Below are 22971 nucleotides of genomic sequence, written 5' to 3'. Positions count from 1 at the left end.
TTAGGATATTCACAGGATCAGCAGCAAGCAAAAGATCACTTGAAAATTTAATGAAGCCTCTGAAACCTCAAGCCTGAGTGGAATTACTTTGGACACACAAACACACACACACACACACACACACACACACACACACACACACACACACACACACACACACACACACACACAAAGACTAAAACACACGTGAAAACCAACACAAAACCAGAGAGACACAATGGCTGTACTAAACTGTATTAGCATCAGGCTTGACCTTTGTGGCTCTGAAACCTTTTATGCTTTAAAAGGTCTAAAGTCTGTCGTCTCGATCCTCCTCAGTCATCAAAGAGCTTTAAAGTCAACTAACAAAACGGATATGTTGTTTGTTGTGTCTTTATAGGGAGGATGTGAATTTTATCGGCTCAGTCAGAGAGAAGCAGTGTCTGTGTCTGAGTTTATTGTTTCTTTTGTCTTCCCACTACGAACCTGAATGCAAATGAAAAATGATAAATGGGCGCTTTTGAATTGCTGCACTTTGTCTAGATTTGTTTATGTGGCGACGACCCATGAGGCATGACGCATGACGCATGTCAAGAGAGTAACATTACAAAGGTTTATATTGACATTTATATGGCAAATTCTGTGTTGGAAAAGGTAACTATTAGTAAATGTTATAGAATGGTTTTTGTTACTATTATTATTCATATTGTTGTTATTGTTAATATTATTATTTTAATATGTACGGTTTGAATCTTTTCTCCACATGCTTCTCTTGCCGACCGGCGAAAGCAAAGGATTGCAGTTAAGCTAGATCTGCCTGAACATCTGTTCATGTTTACACATGTGGTAAAGTCACAGCGGTGAGCGGTCATCTTACTCAAATGCACAGCCGCTCAGCTCCGCACACAAAACCGTATTTTTGATTGATTCCCATATTGTCCCACATGTATTTTCTGTCTGCTAACCATGTGCCTGTATTTGTGTTCACATGTAGCAAGAGTTGTTAACTCGTGGGTTTCTGCTTCTATGACTCCCCGTGTATAAATGGCATGGCAAGAAAAGGGCCACCATGGGTTGGCAGGGTCACCTGTGTCACATATGCGTTGCATATGTCACCTGTGTTATACACTTTCCTGACACAAGCCAAGGTCACACTGCCTCCTTAGAAGCATGTGTCCTTACAGCAGAGCTGCACATATCTGTTTGCATGTATAAAAATGTATATAGTATATTATATACTATGTATTTCCCTATATCTTTTATTATTCATTTTGTAATAAGTTTTTTTTTTTTTTCATTCTTTTGAGTAATCAAATCAACCCTCAAATCACTAATCTGTTAAATTGATGTAATTTAAGACTTTAGCACAGAATGCCTGCCTTTTAAAATGTGGTTTAAAGTTGTCATTAATCAAATGGAAGTAGGTTCATTTTAAATTCCATGATGTTAACATCACAACATTTGATTGTGTAATGTTAAAATGCATATCAATTTCAATCTCATTAAAGTTGGAAGAGTTTGTGTTTCAGTATCCATTCCTGTTATCCAAATAGTAGAATAGTTTGCTTATACTCTGCATCCTTTTAATAATGAAGTCTGAACACATGACCAGCATGTTTCATGTAGTTTAGATAAAAAATGTATCGTGTTTTAAATCAATGCACAACATCCAGATTAATTGCATATTGAGTCCACATTGTTGTGTTATTAATTGACGTTAGTTTTCTAATATTGACACTTGTGGGGGTGAACAGCATAAAAATCCCTAGTTTATATCCTTGCATCAGTACTTTGACTTTATAACTCAAAAATCCAATTAATTTAATTCTCTCCATTCAAAAAAGTCAGTGAAAATAGAATAAGACATGTTGATGAACAGCATTGACAAGACTTTCCACAGTACTTGTTCTCACATGTTGATTGTGAGAGTGGGGGGTGGCTTCCTTACATGCCTGTGTGTACACATATATTAAGCAGAAGACAGGGAGGTATCTCCGAGTGGCCATCAAGTATCTCCGCTGTCAAAAAGTACTTAGTGGTGACCCGAAGAGGTTCAAATTCTCTTCTTTTCCTTCCCTAAGTTCAGTCTGACGATATCACACTTAAACCTAATTAAAAGTGCATGTTCACAAGGTGTACAGCTTAGAAGGAGCGTATAGTTAATGAAAAGAGTTAAAGGAGGAGAATATAGTAAAAGTCCATGTCAATCTCCCATCATTCCTTCTTCCAGAATGTGTTGAACAATGTCAATGCAGTTGATTAACATTAATTCTTTATTGTGAAAATGTGAATAAGTCAGATATAAATATGGCCTGTCTGTGTACTTTTACTTATATCTTTGTGAACAATTTGAGTTTTAGATTAGGATGTGAGGACATTTTTGGAAAAGTAAGGGACATTTTGGCTCGTCATCACTTCTTCAAAGGCCTGTTTGAGGGTTTAGAATTATTATACTTAGGTTTAGGTTAGAGTAAGGGTCAGGGTGCGGTAACGGTAAGGTTAGGGTAAGGGGCTAAAGCATTAGGGGCTGAAGCATCATGTCAATGAGTCTCCTCACAAAGAGGGAGTAAAGGGATGTGTGTGTGTAGGATGAATAAATCAAGCACAGAGAGATCTCAGGATCAAATCGCTCCATTCCACAGATCACTGAGTAATGACTTCTGGCACACAGACACACACACACACACACACACACACACACAAGCAACCACAAATATCAATGGCACTATATTGACAGATTTCTCCCTTCTTCTTATCTTTGTTTTTCGTGACCTGTGTGCTTGTTTGCATGTGTGTCGTGTGTGAGTCTGGTCTTTGCCACAGCTCTAATTTCTCCTCCAGCATAAGGTTACCCAATGCAGTCTTAGGTCAGTCATTCTGTTGTAAATTGAGGAGTAAGCAGAAAGCTGCAGCAGTGGCAGCACTGGTCAAGAACCCTTTTTCTGCTCTCCGTTCTGGCTTTTTACAGCATATGGTACACACACGTGGTCAGTAGACTTCTCGCTGAGGAAGGTAAGGTGTGTGCTGCTTGCTTGTCATTCTGTCTAGGAGCTTGTTTGGGCAGTCCAGCCCAAACATTACCCGCTTTCCTCCTGTAACAGAAAAAAAGTCTTGAAACCCGACATTCAGAAGAGCTGTGGCACAACTGTAATTAAAGCTAAATACCTCAATCAGTGCGACCATCTTCATCTGTTTTGGAAACCATTTGTCTTTTTTTTTTTTGTCACAGCAATTGTATAACATTTCGCTATTTTCTGAGAGGGTCTGCAGTTCTTTCCGTAACATGAAGCAAAATCAAACATTGACGGCATATTGAATTATTGGAAAAACATTAGCAATTGGTTGAGCAATATCAGTGGCTAATTTCCAGGTATTGATCCAAGAGAGTGTATTCTTCTACAGCTTCTATTTTACAATCATGATAAAGTTCTCCCTGCAAAAGGGGAGGAGGGATTGATTTGATTTTACATTGTATGTGGCTTCCAGCATATCATTTGATCATAGGTGCAGCTTTATTCAATTTGAGTGAGCCCTCTTCCTATGTGCACAATCCATCACATGCGTTGTGTCCTTTACCCCTAATTGTCATTTGTTTCCTCTGCTCTTGATAAACTGCCCCTCTTTTCTTGTCAGGGTTGCTCCCTCATCATCCTGTCTATCCACCCACCCATCAACTCCCGTTCTCTCACATCGTCACTCTCCCTTAATTGTCTTGCATTCTGTCTCCACCCTGCCCAATCCTTCCACCCACATCCCTCTTCCCAACAATTTTCACGTCACGCTTCTTATCCACTCAGCCGGCCCATCTCACTCTCTATCTCTCTCTCTCTCTCTGTCTGTGTCTATCTCTCTCTCTGTCTCTGTGTTGATCGCTCTCTTTCTCTCCCTCTCTCTGTGTCTAGGCCCATCTCTCTTTTTCTCTCCCCCCCTCTTTATCTTTCCCAGAAGTATTGCTTTCACTGGCACTGGTTTCAGATAGTGACTCACCTCTAGAGTCATTAATGAAACATTTTTATTAGGGGTCATCACTTGGTCACACACATGTACAGTATTAGTGTGCGCACGCACACGCACACACGTACACACACACACACACACATTCAGATAAATGCATTCACACTATTTGATGCACACCTCAATAGCAGCTTCATATTAAATGTAATCTTCATGGTGATGAAAAGGCACACTAGCTCAGGTCAATTTAAATACAGATACACATGCATGGCACAATAAGATCACGGTGGATTTCTAGAAGAATGAATGTGTCACAGTGCAGTATAAATGTGACCCCTGGTGTCTGGCCCGTGTTACAGTAACACTACCACCAGTTAATTATGCACTAATGTGTGCACAGCGCCAGTAACCCTGCGATGCTCTCTCCTCCAGCTTAAATTGGGGTTAAACAGGTGGAGCAGGTATTATGTTAGTGATTATGTTCAAAATAAATAATGTGTGTGGGCATGTGTGCCTGTGAGATATTGTGTATGTACAGTAGATTACTAGTTAAAATAGCTAGTTTCATCCTTTGGGCAGAAATGATCCAAAATATATGCCAACATTTTGACAAAAAGATGTTCAGGGATGGAACACATAAGCCTTCTATTAGCTCGTTGTGTTTTCTGTTTGTTGTTTTCGTGTTTCACAGTTACATGACTCATCACAGAAAATTCATAAAACACTACTGTCTTTCCATAACTGTGGAAAGAAATAGCGACTTAGTCTTCCATTCAAAAAGATAGATTTGAATTCTTTGTATCTTTCTTTTGTTCCATCTTCAAGCTGCTTCCCCCTCGTCATCCTCTTTCTCCCCACCTTTCTTCTTTTTCTCACTGCTGGTTTCCAGAGAGATGGGTATCTAAGAAACAAGAAGTATTGATACATCATCATCTGCTATACAATGTTATATACTTATCACCTGATGAAAAGTAACACAAAACAAGCAATTAACCAGTGACAGAAACACACTGACTCTCTTTCTCTGTCTCTCACTCTACAGGTGTTCAACATTTTCCTGTGACTGTAAGTGTTTTGCCGAAGAGCTCTGGTACCCTGCTGCTGTTCCTGGTGACTGAGCCTCCTATCTGCCCATCTGTGTGTATGTGTGTCTGTGTGAGTTTGTGTGTGAGAGATTGTGTTATCCTGGGGTACCAAGGCTTGTACTGGCTGAACTGGAGCCATGGATGTTGTCCTAGTAGACTTTCATAGCCTGGATGATCTGAACGGCAGCTTTGAGGATGAGATGGACGCCTACGCGGATGAGACCACGGCTCTCACAATGGACATGCCTCCAGAGCACAGCAGCCCAGGGAGCAACGACCTTATGCGAGCCGCTCAGCTTTCCTCTCAACCCGTATGCTCCTGCATTTGGGAATCCACCTCATCTATGCCCATTCCACACACACAGACACTGGGAGTACCCCAGTCCCCAAACATGCCAACTGTAAGCAGACAAGGGCACAGTAGCTGCGCCAGTATGATCTCCAACTGGAAATTACTGCTAAACAGTGAGGGCACAAAGGAGAGTGAGACAATCTTCAGCCGGCTTGCAAAAGAATGCTGCGAGGATCTGTTTGTAGATAAGAAAGGGCTGGATGACAGAGACCAGAAGGTCATCATCAACATCGCCGGCCTTCGTTTCGAGACACAGCTCAAAACTTTGGACCAGTTTCCCGAGACGCTGCTAGGGGATCCTATAAAGAGGATGGACTACTTTGATCCAATGAGGAACGAGTACTTCTTTGATCATAACCGACCAAGCTTTGACGGCATCTTGTATTATTACCAGTCAGGCGGTAAGATCAGACGTCCGGCTAACGTTCCCCTGGATGTGTTTGCAGATGAAATTTTGTTCTACGAGCTTGGAATCGAGGCCATGGAGCAGTTCAGAGAAGATGAAGGATTCATAAAGGATGTTGAGATCCCGCTACCTAATAATGATGTGTTCAGACAATTCTGGTTGCTGTTTGAGTACCCAGAGAGCTCAAATGCAGCCCGAGGTGTAGCACTGGTGTCGGTTTTTGTTATTGTAATATCTATTATTATTTTCTGCATGGAAACACTGCCAGAATTCAGAGATGAATCTGACCCAATTGTGCCCACAGCGGTGCAGCCTTTCAACCAATCTACATTTCACAGTTCTGTGGCTCCATCTGGTGTAAAGCCCACAACCTTCTCTGATCCCTTCTTCATCATTGAGTCGGCCTGCATCGCTTGGTTCTTCATTGAGCTTTGTGTGCGATTTTGTGTCTGTCCGAGCAAAAGGGAATTTTTCAACAACCTCATGAACATCATTGACATCATATCCATAATCCCTTATTTTGTTACCGTGATTACTGAATTGGTCACAATGCCACAAGAGAGCTCGGGACAGAACATGTCTTTGGCCATTCTGCGTATCATCCGTCTGGTCAGGGTGTTTCGTATATTCAAACTCTCACGCCACTCCAAGGGGCTGCAGATCCTGGGACAGACTCTGAAAGCCAGCATGCGTGAGCTTGGCTTGTTAATCTTCTTCCTCTTCATTGGAGTCATCCTCTTCTCCAGTGCTATCTACTTTGCAGAGGTAGATGAGCCGAACACACAGTTTGTTAGCATACCTGATGGCTTCTGGTGGGCTGTGGTTACCATGACTACTGTAGGCTACGGGGACATGTGTCCCATTACCATAGGGGGGAAGTTGGTTGGCACCTTGTGTGCCATCGCAGGTGTGCTGACCATTGCGTTGCCTGTTCCCGTCATTGTTTCCAACTTCAACTACTTCTATCACAGAGAAACGGAAGCGGAGGAAAAGTTGCCTTTGACAGATGCTGTTGAGCAAGCCATGAAGGCTGATGAAGGTACCAAAGAGGGGAGCAACGCCTCAATCAATAAGGCCAACGGCGTCTGGCAGACCGACAAAGGGAAATAACTGCACACAATATAGAGTTTGAGACTTTGCCACAAAGTACGAAAGGAACATTAAAGAGAAATGAGAATATGAAGGAAATGAACTGTTATGATTTCCCTTAAATACGGGTCTGATGGAAACAATGAGATACAATATTTGTACTTATTAAAAAAAGTTGTATAAGGATATCCAGAATGTACTGTACTTACCTCTTTTGTGTCTAATTTGAAAATTGCACTTTGTAAATAACAGACTGTAGAATTATGCTATGTTCATGTTCAGGGTTGTATGTCAACATAAACTTAGGACTTTTCTTTAGTTGCAGAAAATCATAATAATAATGTGTTGGTCTTGATTTCAGTATGTTGTCCATTAATTGTTTGGCTTTTTAACAGTTTGCACATCATCACTGATATGTGGAGTGAAATTTAAACTATAAAAGTGTCTTCTGGGGTCAATAACATGTTGGTTCAAAACAGTCACACTCAATGAAAGGAATGGTTGAAAAGATGAAACACCCTCTGATTATTTATTATGATTTATATATTAAGGAAATGTGAGCAACAGGTCAGTTAACACTGAAAAAGACGTTTATATTGGACAATTTGGGCAATGCTTCTTTTTCACCTTCAGAATGCACGTTCTGTGGCGAAGTAACTGTGTGAAATCGTAACTAGTTTGATGATTAATTTAATATTTTTATCAATTGTATATTTTGTGAGAACATTTAGAGATATGACAAATTTAGATATATATATTATTCTCATTTATATATAAAATTTATGAGTTATGATGCAATTGTCAGCAGTTTTTTTCCATATGGAACATTAATATTTTCTCATAATAATCAGAAATTTTAATCCTCCTGTTTAACCCTCCTGTTACCTATCTTCATCTTATTCAATGTTTTTGTTGTTACCAATTAATTGTATGTTGGGCCATTTTCATTCCCAGTAACTTTTCACTGTGTCAAACTTATTTATATATTTTTTTATATATTTAAACTTTAATAATATTTAACAACAAGTTTACATAAAAAAAACAACATTACAAATTAATTAAAAAATAAAATGGATTAATTTTATTGCTGGGGTCAAATTTAATTTTCGGGGATAAAAAATTAAGTAAATTAAAGGAGGTTAACAGGTTAACCTCTTCCACTCCACTGGCGACGTAAAGCCCCTCCTTCCCTTTAAACGGCCAGCCTCATCCCTTTACCTTCACGTCAATGGGCATGTTTCAATAAACATATTCAGCATTCAACATATCCTCATACATAACATCACATTTTCTTTTTTTTTATATTTATTTTTTTTTTTTCACCAATAACTAACACACAATGCACCTAACAAAGATCAATGCAGCAAGTCGGGGTGCAACAACCGACGGAAAACATAAAACAATGCACTTGTAAGTAGATGTATTAGTGAGTATTGTGGAGTATTAGTGGGAGTTGAGAGCTAGTGAAGTTAAAAAAAAGGTAAAAAAAACAAAAAAAATTTTTTTTTTTTTTTTGTGTCTTTTTTGACAGTAACTTGTTTGAAGCCCGTGTTGCAGCGCTGTCTTTGCCCGGGCCATTTTGCTCCGTTTTTTTTTTTTTTGTTTTTTGTTTTTTTATGAGTAACAGTTAGGGGGGTGCAGTGACTTTTTCATGCGCGAAGAGCATCTGCGGCTGCGGCAAGGCACGACGACATATTGAGCCCCCATTAAAACAAAACATTGTGTGGTTTTTTTTTTTTCGTCGATGCGCACACACGCCGCCGGCATCGAGCGGCACGCACGCGGGACGGGATCGAGTCATGTTAACGTGACACGTAGAGACGGAATGACACGCTGCTGGAGGAGAGACGAACAACAGACGGATTGCTCATCATTCTGCGCATGCGTTAAATGCGTTAAAAAAAATAACGAAGTTAAACCTGTAATTTAATTAACTGAGTTAACGCGTTATTTTTCACAGCACTAATCGTAACCAATCTGATTGATGGCTGATCCTACAATATAAATTACACAGTTTTCCTGTAATTGTTTTGAGTGAGTAACATGTATAGTTCTAGTTTATATCCCCTCTGTATTTATTCATTTAAAACGTAATAGCTATTGTATTTATTCATCCTCTTAGCTGAGTAGCGTGGATGACAATACTCCACCAATGTTAGCAGACTCCATCCACACTCGGTATTATGATGGGGTGCCTTAATTAATGTTAGATTATTGTTGACTGTTCAATACATAATTTTCCTGGAATATATATGTTTATCATGCACATATGCTCGGTATTTTTGCTCGTTTACCTTGTTTGAAAATGTAGATGTTGTAACCTCTCTCCATTCAAGCCTTTGTGAGAGTTATTTTCCACAATGCTGTCCAATAAAGAAATGCATCCTGACCATAAATACAATTTCACACGTTCAGTATATTACATTTCATTTAGCTAACGCATTTAACCAAAAAGGGACTTACATTCGCTTTAGATAAATAGTGAATCCAAAGTGAATCCAATCTGTTTTAACCTCCTTATTAAAAATATTGTTGTCCATTCGTCTAAATTGTATTGATGAAGGGTGCCTTGCAGTGATACCATAATCAAAAACACTGAAATAGAAAGCGAGAAGGAAGCCAAAAATAGTTGCTGAATAAAGAGAACCTTTAACCCGAATCAATATTATCAATCCTCCCGCCTTTGTCATTTTGACACATGATTCAATGTTTCACCCTGTTACCTTTATATTTACTAACATATTTATATTTATTTTTTAATGTTTGATCGCCAGCAATTAAAACCTCAAAAAAATTATAAATATAATATTTTTTTTAAGTTATTGTGATTTATTTTTTAGTTGTTTGTTGTTTGACTGTTGACAAACACCATTAATTAAACATTGAATAAAAATTAATCCCATGGGGAGGGGGGGAGGTATTGATTCAACAAATCACCCAAAACAACACAAGGGTTAAGAGGCCGGGGTACATAACAGGCCACAATGTCCCATGATCTGTCTTATTTTACAGTAATTTACAATGATGTGGTATTGGTGTAATGTTCTCAATATTTCTTTTATAACAAAGTGTCCTGTGATAAAAATCTTGGGAAGGAGAAAACTAACAACTGGGATCCAGCAATATGATGTCATCTCGAATACCTGTGTCATGGCTGGATTTCTGGTTTAGCATATGATCAAAGATTATATGTACTGTATGTGTTTTCTGTGTGTTTTACAATAAGATCCATTGTGATGAAGACATTTCGTCTGAAAAGTCACTGTTGTTCCAAAAGTTCAGAGGCCTGAGGCCTGTGTTGTCACGGCTACAAGATTATTACACCAACAAGACCATGACACTGTATTTGTATTTGTTTACATGATAACATTCAGGATACAGTTTACTATAATGTATGCAATATATTCTTGGATTTTAAATAATGTATTCTCCTGTTTAATGTGCTTCGCTTGATACCTCTCTGGACTCCCCTCAACACCTCGCTTCAGGCCGACACAGGGTCCGAAGCTAAATGTATACCTTCAGTAAATATTTATTAGTAATATTTATTACCTATTTTTCTGATAAAACATTATCTAGTAGTCTAGCAGAATGAAAACAGCTGTCAATGAAAATAGAGAAAGGAGGGATGCGTGACACTAGAAGACAAGAGCAGAAGTCACACGTGGTCTCTGGTGAAGGACTGTCCACATAAATAAGTGAGAAGCAAGTGCGGAAAGAGGTTACACACAAATACATTAGTATGTTTACCCCCCCACACACACACACACACACACACACACACAGACACATACAAGGACCTTCCTCTGAGAAAATAAAGTTGGTAGCAATGTGTTATTTTTAAAGCTTTTTCCATCAACAAATTATTCATATAATTAAAGTCAAATAGACGAGCCTATATAAAACATATACGCCACAGATCCCTGTCCAGTGCTTAAAGATGCATGAGAGTGCTCCATCATTAACGAGATGCTTTGATGGAAAGTTCCACGCCGGCGTGAGAGATACAGGGAGCGAGTGAGAAGACAGACAGAGGACGCATAGGATGGAGAGAGTTTGTGTGACATGGAAGAAATAACTGACACTTGGTTGATTTCTGTTTAATGTAAGGCCTCCCTCCTCTGAGCGCCATGCTGCACGCTCGTCTTCATCTATAATTAACTGCGTCTGGTTTTAATAGCCCACAGTCATGAGGCACTCATGTCATGCTGGAAGGACCTCGATTTGAATGGCCCAGTGAAATAAAAACACAAACTTGGATTTAAATGTGTTCTAAATAAAAGGTCCGTCATAAGCTATCCTTCGAAGATAATACAAACCACATCATGAATGTCAATCTGGTGACAGTATCCATATGTTCAAGTAAATCCTTTGCTATATTTATGTCCCTATAAGGCTTTCAATTTCCCGCCTTTTTATATATTGTTCTAGGTTTTTCCATTTTGCTTCATAATGATTGGTAGCCTAATAACAAAACTGGTCAAGTTTGAGCTGCATGAAAAAAAGGTTTATATGTTTTTTGTTGATCTTCTACTTTCTGGAAAGACTCACAGGGTTGAACATATACAACTTGCCAATAGCATCTTGATAGCATTGATTACATGTAGAGCGCAGCTCTTTTTAACCTGGACAGGAAAAGAAGCTGAAGAAAGTTAGGAGGTAAATGAGACACATGCGAGCTGGTGGGGGGGGGGGGACGGACTAACAACAGCATGGAGGAGACAGAAAGAGAGCGCCTAAAGAAGGAGATCTTCACTCAAAAGAGCAGAACCAGTGACATAAATGTGTTCGTTGTTACAAGAACCGTCTGGATTTTGTAAACTCAACAATGTGCTGCTGGGAGTGCGCTGATTCCTGGAATGGATTTGGATGTGTGTTGCTCAATCTTTGACCTAAATCTCCTTTCCTTTGAACCTCTCCTCTCCTATCTCCTATTCTTCTGTCTCAGGTCAATATGCATTAGCCCCTCCTAATTAATGATCTGATCTTCACTCCACTCATTGCCTTGGATTTCTTAGAATTTCTTTGGTTTCTGTGGTTTGAATACTAAACAATTTCATTTGTGATGAAGCTAAATAAATGGTTTGTTTTCTTTTTGTCTTGTGTACTTTTGTAGTGAAGGTAAATTATTTATTCAACTTGTTCATATAATATTTTTAAAGTTTTAGGTGAATGATGAGATACTGTAAAGAGAGGAAAATAAATGGAAAGTGAAACTGTCAGAATTAAGACAAATAGGTGCCAGTCTGTTGATGAGTATGTTCCTTAGTGCATCATCGAGACTGCATCTAATCAACTGGACTCTAAATTTGGAAGACGAAAGAAGAAAATTATTAGAAACAAAAAAAAACTAGCAATCTGTCGCTGTTTACTCAGTAGGGTCACTGGGTACTACGGAGGTCTGAGAACCACGGCGGACATGCACAGGCACACAAAGAACACACCCATTCATTACAACATGCACAAGTTGTGCTCCCTAGTGAAACACTTGCAACATCTGTTGAGGTCCGCCTGTTGATTAAGAATTAATCTAAATATATCTCGAACCGATCAGACAGATTTCCTTTCTTCAAGACAGACAAATAAGTAAGCTCAGAGTGATAGTTGGTCACATGCGAGTCTCAAAAGAATTTTCAAGTTGTTTTATGTCTTTTCACAATTGTTCAGATGTTCATGACAATCAACATTTGAATAACCTACAGCAGCTCTGTGAAGCTGTACTTTAAAGATAAATATTTCCCATGTTTCACATCTTATTTTATATTACCTTCTGCTAATTGGCTCTAAACACAAAGTACATCAATGGGAATGGCGACATTCATGCAGGTATTTCTATATTTTTCTTTATTTTTTAATTACCAGCTGGTGGCGCGAGAGGGGAAGTTAGAGGATCACCAAAGTCAGAAACATTCCTCCTCTGTGCGATATATGAATGTGTCCATTCCAAAAGTGCTTGACCAATTTAATTTACAGAAAATACTCTCGGGGAGACAATTGTGATAGACTGGTACAAGGACGTTATTTCAAAAGGAATTAAGTGAAACTTGCCGACGTACTGTAATTTTATTGTGGCAATAATATAATGTTTGTGTGTGTGATCTGAAGAGAGGGGCCAGTGGACTGGGAGTGTTTATGTGGGGGTTGAGAATATGGGGGTTAAAAGGCAGCAGTCAGACGATGAAAAAAACATCCTGGCTGTGACAAAAAACCAAACCCACTGTGTCTGTCTCACGCACTCAAACAGACAGTAAACCACAACACAATCTGAGTTAATACAATAAGTAAGGGCTTATACATCATGAAAGGATATCTCTAAACCTTAAATCTCTCTCAAGTGTAAACCAGTGGTCATACATACACAAACACAAAGACCTCCATATGTGCACACATATCATATAGAACATGTGTATGTTGACACATGAATTACTATGCCTCTCTTTTCTCCCCTCGAAATCTTTTTGTCGTCTGATAGCACAGCTATTGTATTTTAAACACGCAAAATGCACAGACACATACTACACAATCGTACTGAGAATTTGTGATTTGTTTTGCTCGATGGTCTATTCATATCTGCGTGTGTTTTGAACACACACACAAAGAACAAGACAAAGGGAGACTTCATGTCACGTCATCTCCGTCGATGAGGAGGCAATGTCCCTCTATAACCATGAAGCCCCTCATCTGTTCTCCCTCAAATGGAGCAACCCACATCTATTTAATACCAGAAAAAAAACTATGACAACCAAATGTCAGTCTGCTTGAGTGCCGTCATGTTGCCTAAATGCGCTCTGTTCACCCTGTTGCAAGGCGGATTAGTGAGATGCACTATTAGAGGTATCATCACCAGAGAAAGACAGAGTGCTCTCTAATTTTAGCAATGTCATTAATTCACTCAAATCAAATTGGTATGCCCCTTGGTAGTTCAGGCGTAAGGGAGAGAAGACTCGTGTTGTTTTCATTAACAGAATATTTTCCTGCATATCCTGAATGTTTGAACCCCTGCATGTTTCAGCTGCACAGACAGCACACTGTCTCCTGTCTGTCCTTACAAAGCCAGCTGGTTTCCGGCTGACTGGCTGGATCAGTGGCTGGTGTAGGACAGCGGCAGATGTGTGTGTAATCCATATGACCCATCCACACTCATTATATAAGAGGATCTATCTGCAGGTAACAGGCCATCTGTATTAAAAGAACATGGAGCACAGATATCAAAGAATCACATGGTATATTTATCTAAAACGTATCCTCGAACTAGAGTTGTTGTTTTTATGTTGGTTTAATCTGTACTCATCAGGCCCCGTTGAGAGATCTCTGATATCACAGCACTTGACTTCCCGTCAAGCCAGTTGTCCTCCACCTTTTCGGCCTTTTCTGAAATAGCATTTTAGATGTCCAAACATGTGTAAATATCATCAATAAGTTAGTTCTATCCTTATGAAAGCTAAAAAGTGTATTTAAATGATTGAGGTGAGGAGGGAGGCAGAATCATACATATCATTTGAGAAGGAAGCAGGGTCCTCCTCAGCGTTAAGATTGATTTTGGACCTTCCCCTTGATTAGTTTTATTTCCCCCATATCTCAAAATTATATATTTATGGAAGGAAAATCTAGCCATTGCCTATTTTGTAATAACTACAAAATAGATAATAATACAGCCGCTAAACAAAACAAAAAAAATAAAGATATTCCAGAGGCTAAATATCAAATCAATGAACAGTAGAGTGAAGAAGCGAGTTCTGTCCCTCCAGGACGGACTGCGGTCAACTCAGTCAGCAGACACTCGGATCTCCGTCGTCAAATCAGCAGACAGTTCTCAAGCAGCCCATCACAGGACTGTTTATCACCTCTCGTGTGGAATTGAAATAAGGAACACTCTAGATAAGTGCCCTGGAGCTTAACTCACAACTTGATTCGAACTGCAACTGTTCTGAAAAATAAACAACTCATACATATGAGAATGTTTCCCTGAAATCAGCAGATGAACCACCGACACAATGTCTTTCGTCAGCAGTGAGTTTTTCTGTTGGTAACAGAAATCACTCTCGGTTGGTCATTAGTTTGCTCTCATATGAATGCGATGTCTGTTTGATTAGCTTATGTAGTGCAACTCTTCAAATACAATGTTCAATCCTTTGAGTCGGCATGGACCAGACGAGAAGAAAAGTAATAAATAAAAATGTATTTACAGAGTTATCAAAAAGAACAAAACAAATGTGCAAAACAACAAATGTGCAAAGCCAGAATTTAGTCATGTCAGGTTGCGTGTATGTCTGAAAATGTCTGAAACAAACGCATCAAATAGCAGGCCTTTAAGACACAGGGCCACCTAGTTGGTAAGATTAGCCGTCACAAATACAATAAAGCCCCTTAAAATCAAACAAAAGAACCTACCGGACATTTCATTGTTCTTTTTAAATGGCAACATGCACTCAAAAACGCTTAACTTTACTAAATGCATATGATCATCGATACAAAGAATACAATGTTTACATTTCAGTCAGCAGCTCTCTCTCTACATATACTGTAATTATTTGTATCCTGTGATGGGGAACATCATCTTCTCATTGGGCAGAAGAAGAACAGTTACATTGAGAAACAGCGTGCCTCCATGAAGGCTAGTGCCGTGTGGTAATCAACCACCTCAACAGCAGGACGGTGGGCATCACCCTAAAACAAGACCAATCCGGTCAAGTCGAATCAAATCAAGTCGGTTCATGAGATGTTATGAAGAAAATATCAGTATACATTCAACAAATGATATAAAGAATCTCTTGTAAAATAAGTAAAGTGTAATTCAGAAAGCATCAGACATAATATCCAGTGTAATGACTCATCTAAGAAGCAGTATTACCGTTCTTGGATGTTCTTTTTAATGGTACAGACACACGTGTTGAAAAAGAAGATTGTAAAATGTCTCAGGCCTTGCCAAGCCCAGAACCCCGACTCCGGCACCCGCCAGAAGAACAACTCCAGTCTGGGCAAGACAGAAAAGAAACAGAGTGAGATTAGCTATGACAGGGATTTTGTTTTAAAACTAGCCTGTTAGTCATTGAGAAGGCCACGTCTTGACAGAAACTAATTTAATTAGTTACTTATAAACTCTTCCAAATCTGAGCTGAAACTGACAGTTTAGATATTGGCCTATAATTGTTATGGTTAGATTGATCTCTGACATTAAATATTGGGCAGGTAACTTTGACCGAAACAATGCAACGGTAAATGGACTTGCCAGGGTTAAGTATGGCGTGGGTTGAATTGGTATATGGGTTAGTCGGTGTACATGCATGCAATCCTCTAGATTCGTCTTCAACCAATAGTTCAACATAATGGGAAAGGTGCTTTTTTGGTTGGCTACAGGGTGTTCAGTATATATATTACCTGTGCTTAATTTTGACTAGTGGGTAAAAGAACAGCATGAGAGGTATGAGCAGGTGGGACACGATTCTTGCAGGGAGTCCGAACATGCTCAGATAGGCCACCATGATGGCCAGCAGAACTGAAACACAGATGTTAAACATCACAAAAGCGTACTGTAACAATCTGAATGTATTTCTTATGCCTTAAATCTGAAATGAACTCGACAATGAACTAGTGCCGGCATATTACTTTCGTATTGCTAAATCTATATATACATACATATTCTGACCAACTGCAGACGCATTCAAATTTGAATTATTTTTGTATTTTTACATCTAAACATGAAATCAGAGCATGCTGTAATACGCTGTCTGGTATGTGTCAGTGTGTGTGTGTGTGTGTGTGTGTGTGTGTGTGTGTGTGTGTGTGTGTGTGTGTCTGTGTGGTAGCCTTACCATTGTCTACCATGTCAAATTGGTGAAGAGGTTCTTCATTTGGTGGAGCTCTGTCCAATTCCTCCTCAGCAGTGCTGTCCCTCTGCATAGACTTAATGGTGTTAAAAGATGTCAGCGCAGTAGCCTCCTTTTCCTTTTCCACTTTCATCTTCTTATCTTCCTCTCTGGCATTCTCCAGATACATCCTTGGTTGGTTACAGCTAAGGGGCAGTTGGGGCTCTTTGTGTAGAATTACACATGAGACAATATCTGTAAACAGGGGAAAGACGTGAAGAAATCAAAAAAGAAAGTTGGTCAGATACAGTTTGCACATAACATTATAAAGTATCCTGTCTATAAAGGAGATGACGTCTGCAGGGAACCAGGTGGTCATAGTTGGCTCCCGCTATGCATCATTTTGTTCCGAACATGGCACATAAACAAACTTAGAAGGCTGTAAACAGGCTTTTTATCCGAGTGGGCTTTCACAAGGTTTTGTCATGTGGACTCACCGTTGCACTGAAGGAAATGAATAGCATCCTTATAGCCACTGTAGTAGGCTTGTTCCAGAGACTAAAGGACACCAATACAAGTGTTACAAAATGATCCGTCACAGATTTATTGGAGGACACGTGTTCTTAATTACCAAAGATTTATCAACATGTGTCGGAAAGGGTCATCCCTCTTATGATTTGCAGATACAGAATTCACTGAAACATTTAGTTTTGACGGATATATTGTGAAGCAAAAAAACACACCATATCATCTCCTGAAGGAAAAAATATAAATCTCATGTCTTGAAAAGTGTCCAAATTGTTATAAAACACAACCCATTTCTCTGTCCTCAGTACCCTTACCTCTAAGTCCATGGGGTAGAGAGCATTAACGATCCTGATGCCGTTCGCCTTGTTAGCCTTCAAAGTGCAGCCGCTCACCACCATGTCCCACATGGACGGTGTGTCGGAGGGACATATGTCTATCTCTCCAGAGAATGGACACACCGTCAACGTTTGGCTGTGGGGTACAGGCGCCACTGGCTGCATTCTGGTGAAACCCCCGTCCACGTAATACTGTGCGATAACATCACATGAGTTATGGTACAGATGGACCATGGGCTCAAAGTGAGTTAGTACAAAGGCTCTCAAAAACTCACTTCTCCTTTGAAGGTCGGAGGCAGCATACCACAGTACACAGGCACAAAGCAGCGGCACAGTAAAGCCTAAGGAAAACATGGGAATAGAAATGGAAATTATTCTAGAAAGTATTCTTCAAAACTTTTGTATAGTGTTTTTATTTTATTTGATTGTGTTGCTTCTAACCTGCTAAGGTTTTATGGGGTGAATCTGCAGTGTCAACATGCCGGCAATACATCCTCTTTGGAATGGAACTCAGACATCACAATATGCTTGCAATCACTCAGGCGTGTCATAGACACAGAAAGACGCCCGTTGGCCAGTTTGTGTGCATTAGAAGGAAGATATTTGTTTAAGAGAAACGCTAACCAGTGGAACACGTTGATTGAGGGGTTAAACGGTCCAAGTGTAAAAGCCTTCAGCTGTTTGGCAAAATGCAGCATCTCATCCCGAATATGTACTGTAAAATAGAAGACGTTGAATCAGAGACTGGGATTACCTTCAACAGTCGTAGACACAGAAGAAAGATGAAGTCACTTACTCATGCTCATATCACAGACTACGGCAGCCGCTACCAGAGACCCAGCCGATGCACCCAGGACACAAGGTGCCGTGTGCAGTATCCACGGTGCATGGGTGACGAAGCACTGGGCAACCCCTAACTGGTAGGTGGACATGAAGCCAGATCCAGAAAAGGAGATGGAAGGAGCAACGTCACGATAATGACAACTGGAAACTCCCGGCGCCATTTTCTAATAGATTTTAATGATCAATTTTTAAAGTGTTTAGCTGTAGCTGCTGCAAAACATTAAGTCTGTGGCAAACAATCCTTTACTTCTTGAAAGCAGACAGAGTCCAAAGAGGCTGGGATGAATTATCCAGTGGAAAGTGAGGCACGGTCTCACAATCAGTGTTTTTAAACTAATCTCAATTAGACATACTATATTGGTCATGGTTATGTGATACAACATATAACACTCTCATGACTTGTCGCTAAAATAAGTTACGATGTTGGCTGGTTTCTATGGATACCAATTAATACACATATTTGATAAGGCCCCTTCTTTTATTATTTTAGCACAGACAGAAAGGAAAACGTAGGATTTTACATCAATGGGTTTTCAAAAGAACAACTGTAGGAGAATTTATATCCCCAAAACACTTAAAATAAGATTTCTGACCATAATTGGACCAAATTCAGTCAGAAAGGACTTCTTATAACACACCGACTTAAACAACCAAAGAACACTAACAACAGGGAACATTACATTATTAATAAACTGTTATCTTTGGATGTTATTATTTGATTACATAAAGGGAATAACACTTTCACTTCATTGACTACTAAATATCTGCAACAAATCTGTTAATTCATGTGTTCACAGTCAACAATTTATTGACAGCAGTGATTTTTTAAATTGTTCTGCTTTTAGTCTTGATATTTATCCCCAGATATTTGTGTAATATTATCTAACAGTTCGTGAACCAAGCTTTGATTGGTCATTAATTCAGCCTTACTTTTATACGTTTTGATCTCTTATCTCAAACCTGCTCCAGAGCAGGTTGTCATTTAACCCTCAACACAAAACATTTGAATGCGAAAAATCATTCCACCCTGTCTCATCCTATTTACTGTAACAACACTCTGCACGACTTATATAGTATATAAAAACAATGTGCATCTTGTGTATGTATCTTGAGCAAGCCTGGGAAATCAAAGTTATGAAGTTCGAAGTTTGAATATTGAATATTTTCACAATTTCCCCCAAGCATTATATTCGTTCTGATAACAGTAATAGATACACTCATTCACAGCAAAAGCAAAAGCAAGATCAATGTGCAATTATTCTTTAAAAAATGACATGGCAATGCATTTTGTTAAACCTGTAGATGAATGAAAACAGATCTTCATGATATTCTTTAATCATTCATGTTGTTGTATTCTACATGTGTTTGGGACACTTGATAGATTTTTCTGTTTTCTATGGTGGCTGCTGTGGCGAAGCAGGATCAGGTGAAACCTCAAAATGGTCCTCACAGAACTCATGTGTAGGACCGCTGTCTGACATGTCCCTGTCCTGAGGTGGAGTGTGTTCTCTGGACTCGACAGCCTGTGGCTTCTTGGTGTTTTGTGGTAGTTTCAGAAACCTGATGGGAGGCAGAGAAGAGGTTATAACATTAAAGCAGTGTGCTGTTAGGAGGAAAAGCCAGAGGGAGAATTACACTCGAACAAGAGGACAGAGACCTGAAGAGGAGTTTTTGTCCTCGCTCCTTTTTAATGATGTTGAGTTTGTAGTAGTGTCGCAAAGCCCGAGACATTTTCTCATAGGTCATATTATCTCGGTTCTGTGAAAAGAGATCACACATCATCAAAGACCTGTGCTACAACATTTACTCTGCTGCTACCATGTCCTGTTTTTGCTGTTTTGTGTCTCCGCCTCTGTGTTCATGTTGCCTGTAGGATGAACCACACAGGCCCGGGTGCTCACCTTGTGGTTCCCCCAGAGACGAGCCAGTCCGTTGGGGTCAACTACCCTGAACACCAGGTTGTCCCGGTCCTCCCATCGGATGTATGCTTGGTAACGGTCATCACACAGAAGCTGATACACATAGTCCCACAGCAGTCGACACTCTGGCCATGATTACAACAGCAAGGAGACACGTGTTGCAAAATCTAGTATAACGATCAGCAATTATTGTTTTTTAAGGTTCAACCATAATTAAGTAGTCATAATATAACTAATAACTAATATAACTTCAAATACAACAATTTCTTTGTATGGTAGCATGCATGTATCCATAAGCGTGTCACTCTTAAAGCGCTTCAGACAAATGTTACAAGACACTAAGAATGACTTAGTGTCATTACAAGACACTAAAAATGACCGTTGTGCAGCAAAATATTGGACTTAACCTATTTAGTTTGCCAGGAAGAGCATCTCATTTGCTCAAAGAACATAGTATCAGATTTGTGTCGAGGAGTTTGTCTGCCACCTAGTGGTCGAACTTGCAATTTACATCTTAAAAAAAGAAAAGCAGTTGAAACTTCTAACACAGTTGTGCACCTCCTCTCAAACTACATACATATGTTCACGTGTATTTACCAGGCGAATGTTGCAGCACAGCTGTAAATAAGTTAAGGTACCTGGGATGCGGCCGTTGACTTTGTGCATTAAGCTCCTTGGCTTCTTTCGACTGGACAGGTTGAGCGGCTCCAGGATTACACTCTCAGTTTGGGGCAGACAATGAACTTGGTTGTGGAGCAATGGAGAGATATCTGCTGATCCATCTAATAGAGAGAGAAGGAAAGATACAAAGAAACAAAGAGACACTAAGTCAGACATCACAGTAAATAATTCCAACTACAAGATGCTGTGTTTCTGATATTGTTGTTTGTGATATCCACTAGAATGGCTGAGTACCGCAGGGGAAGAGCAAAAGATCAAGGGTCAATCTCTGAGAGGTGACATGAGCTAATGAGTCACAGTGGTCACAACAGCTGCCGGCACCACGAGTGTCAGAGCGAGGGAAACTGTGAAATAGGAATGTGAGGAGCTGTGACAAAGAGCTAAAGTGAAAGCAAAAGTGGTTTTACAACAGTTTAAACATTGTGCATTCATGGGTTTGCAACAGATTCTCAGTATCCCACTGGCCACCACTCGGTTCTGTGCTGTAACTGCGTTGCGGAAGCGTAAAATACAGCCTCCAAAATGCCCCCGTAAACACTGTTAGCTCTGTTGCAGTTGTTTGGACTGTAAATGCTGTTAGGTTTGCTGCTAGTTGCCGGCTCAGCTGTCACCATGTTGAGAGCTGTGTGAAGTCAATAGTTTTACCATGAAATTCCTATTGAGCACCTTTAAGTTGAATTATATTTATTTGGCTTGATATTTTCGTTTTGCTATCTGTATCGTCCTGCAATGTGTTTGACTTTATTTAGAGTTATTGAGAACTGATTATGTCGGCAAAATGTTTCAATATGAAGTGCTGACCTTGAACATCATTGGCTGTGGGAGGCTGGGGCTCTTGGACACTGTGAGCAGGTATTTGGCAGCTGACTTGGTTCTGGATGGGTCCAGTTTCAAGGGAGGAAGACAAATTTGGAGGGTCACAGACAACACTCCTCCTTTTCTGTTTTACACACTGCAGGATCTCATACAGAACATCGCCTGTAGTAAAGAAGGGAGTTTGTTATGAAAACACAGGCATCCTCTACAGAAGCATGCAGATCATTTATACCCGAGTTGGGGCATCGGCGTCTGAAGTCGTCCTTGGTGAGCAGGCACAGAGCTCGCCCGTTCATCTCAAAGCGTCCCCTTTCAGGCCGGCGCAGTGAATACTCCTTCTGAGCCCAGTGGAGCCAGTGGCCAACATCCTCCTTGTTCCACAGAGATGGGTTTATTCCTTGAAAGCAGATACACACAATTCAAAGTTACAGGAGGCCATTGATGGAGTGGTATATTTTCCAGGTAAGAGAGCACGACTCACGCAGTTGTCCAGGTAGATGCCACAGGTCTTCCTGTGTGGGAGGACTGATCAAGGGAAGCTGGTTAGGGGGGGGAATGATGCACACTGAGAGGAACTTGCCTTCCATGCATTATGGATGGAGGACTGTTTTCTCTGTTTTCTTGCTGAAAAACATGCACACGTATGCCCGTATGAACACTTAAAGACCACTTAATTAGTGACAGAGAAACAACAATGACAAATGATTTTGAAACTCTTTAGACAAAAGTTACATTTTCAGTGGCATTAGCCATATAATAAAATTGAAAACTTTCGAAAAATCTCCCAAAACTGTTAAATGTTTTGCTCAACTGTGACCTTACCTCGACCACGTACGTGACGGAGGTAAGTTCTCCATGGAAATGCCCTTCAATCTGTTCGACGACACTGCACGACAACTTGTACGTTTCCTTCAAAGCAGACCTATAACTGTTTCAATAAATAAAAAAGACTACATTTCAAACCTCCCCAAACTCCATATTAAATAAAGAAAAGAAACTGCAGAGCAATAGTTAAAACTCCACTCTTTTCACATTCGTCTTTTCCGGGAAGTGAAAACGAAAGAAACATACTCCTTGCAGGGGGTGTGCGCAAAATAGTCTGATTGAAGGAATCATTGGCGGAGGACATTTACAACAACAGTTGACTGCACTTGATAATAGTGCAATTCAGCAGCATA

At 39.9% G+C, this 22971-nt stretch overlaps 2 protein-coding genes across 4 annotated transcripts; one reads left to right on the top strand and one right to left on the bottom strand.

Moving 5' to 3' along the window:
- Nucleotides 1–5155: 5155 nt before the first annotated feature.
- On the top strand, nt 5156–6886 carry kcna10a (potassium voltage-gated channel, shaker-related subfamily, member 10a). Its single transcript, XM_056422789.1, has one exon. It carries the CDS (start codon nt 5156–5158, stop codon nt 6884–6886), a length of 1731 nt encoding a protein of 576 aa, XP_056278764.1.
- Nucleotides 6887–18836: 11950 nt separating this feature from the next.
- On the bottom strand, nt 18837–22870 carry etv7 (ETS variant transcription factor 7). Of its 3 annotated transcripts, none has more exons than XM_056422811.1 (8): nt 22616–22864; nt 22275–22417; nt 22026–22190; nt 21779–21955; nt 20935–21066; nt 20279–20421; nt 20035–20135; nt 18837–19937 (listed from the first exon to the last, which is right to left on the bottom strand). In XM_056422811.1, exons 2-8 carry the CDS (start codon nt 22378–22380, stop codon nt 19772–19774), a joined length of 990 nt encoding a protein of 329 aa, XP_056278786.1. In that variant the 5' UTR covers nt 22381–22417; nt 22616–22864; the 3' UTR covers nt 18837–19771. The 3 variants fall into 3 exon arrangements, with proteins under 3 accessions (XP_056278786.1, XP_056278785.1, XP_056278787.1); XM_056422810.1 differs by having other exon boundaries at nt 20935–21078; nt 22616–22860; XM_056422812.1 differs by lacking the exon at nt 20035–20135 and having other exon boundaries at nt 20935–21078; nt 22616–22870.
- Nucleotides 22871–22971: the final 101 nt, after the last annotated feature.

The sequence above is a fragment of the Pseudoliparis swirei genome, chromosome 9 (assembly GCF_029220125.1).
Source record: "Pseudoliparis swirei isolate HS2019 ecotype Mariana Trench chromosome 9, NWPU_hadal_v1, whole genome shotgun sequence".
Classification (NCBI taxonomy): Eukaryota; Metazoa; Chordata; class Actinopteri; order Perciformes; family Liparidae; genus Pseudoliparis; species Pseudoliparis swirei.
This window is presented reverse-complemented; position numbering and strand designations above follow the sequence as displayed.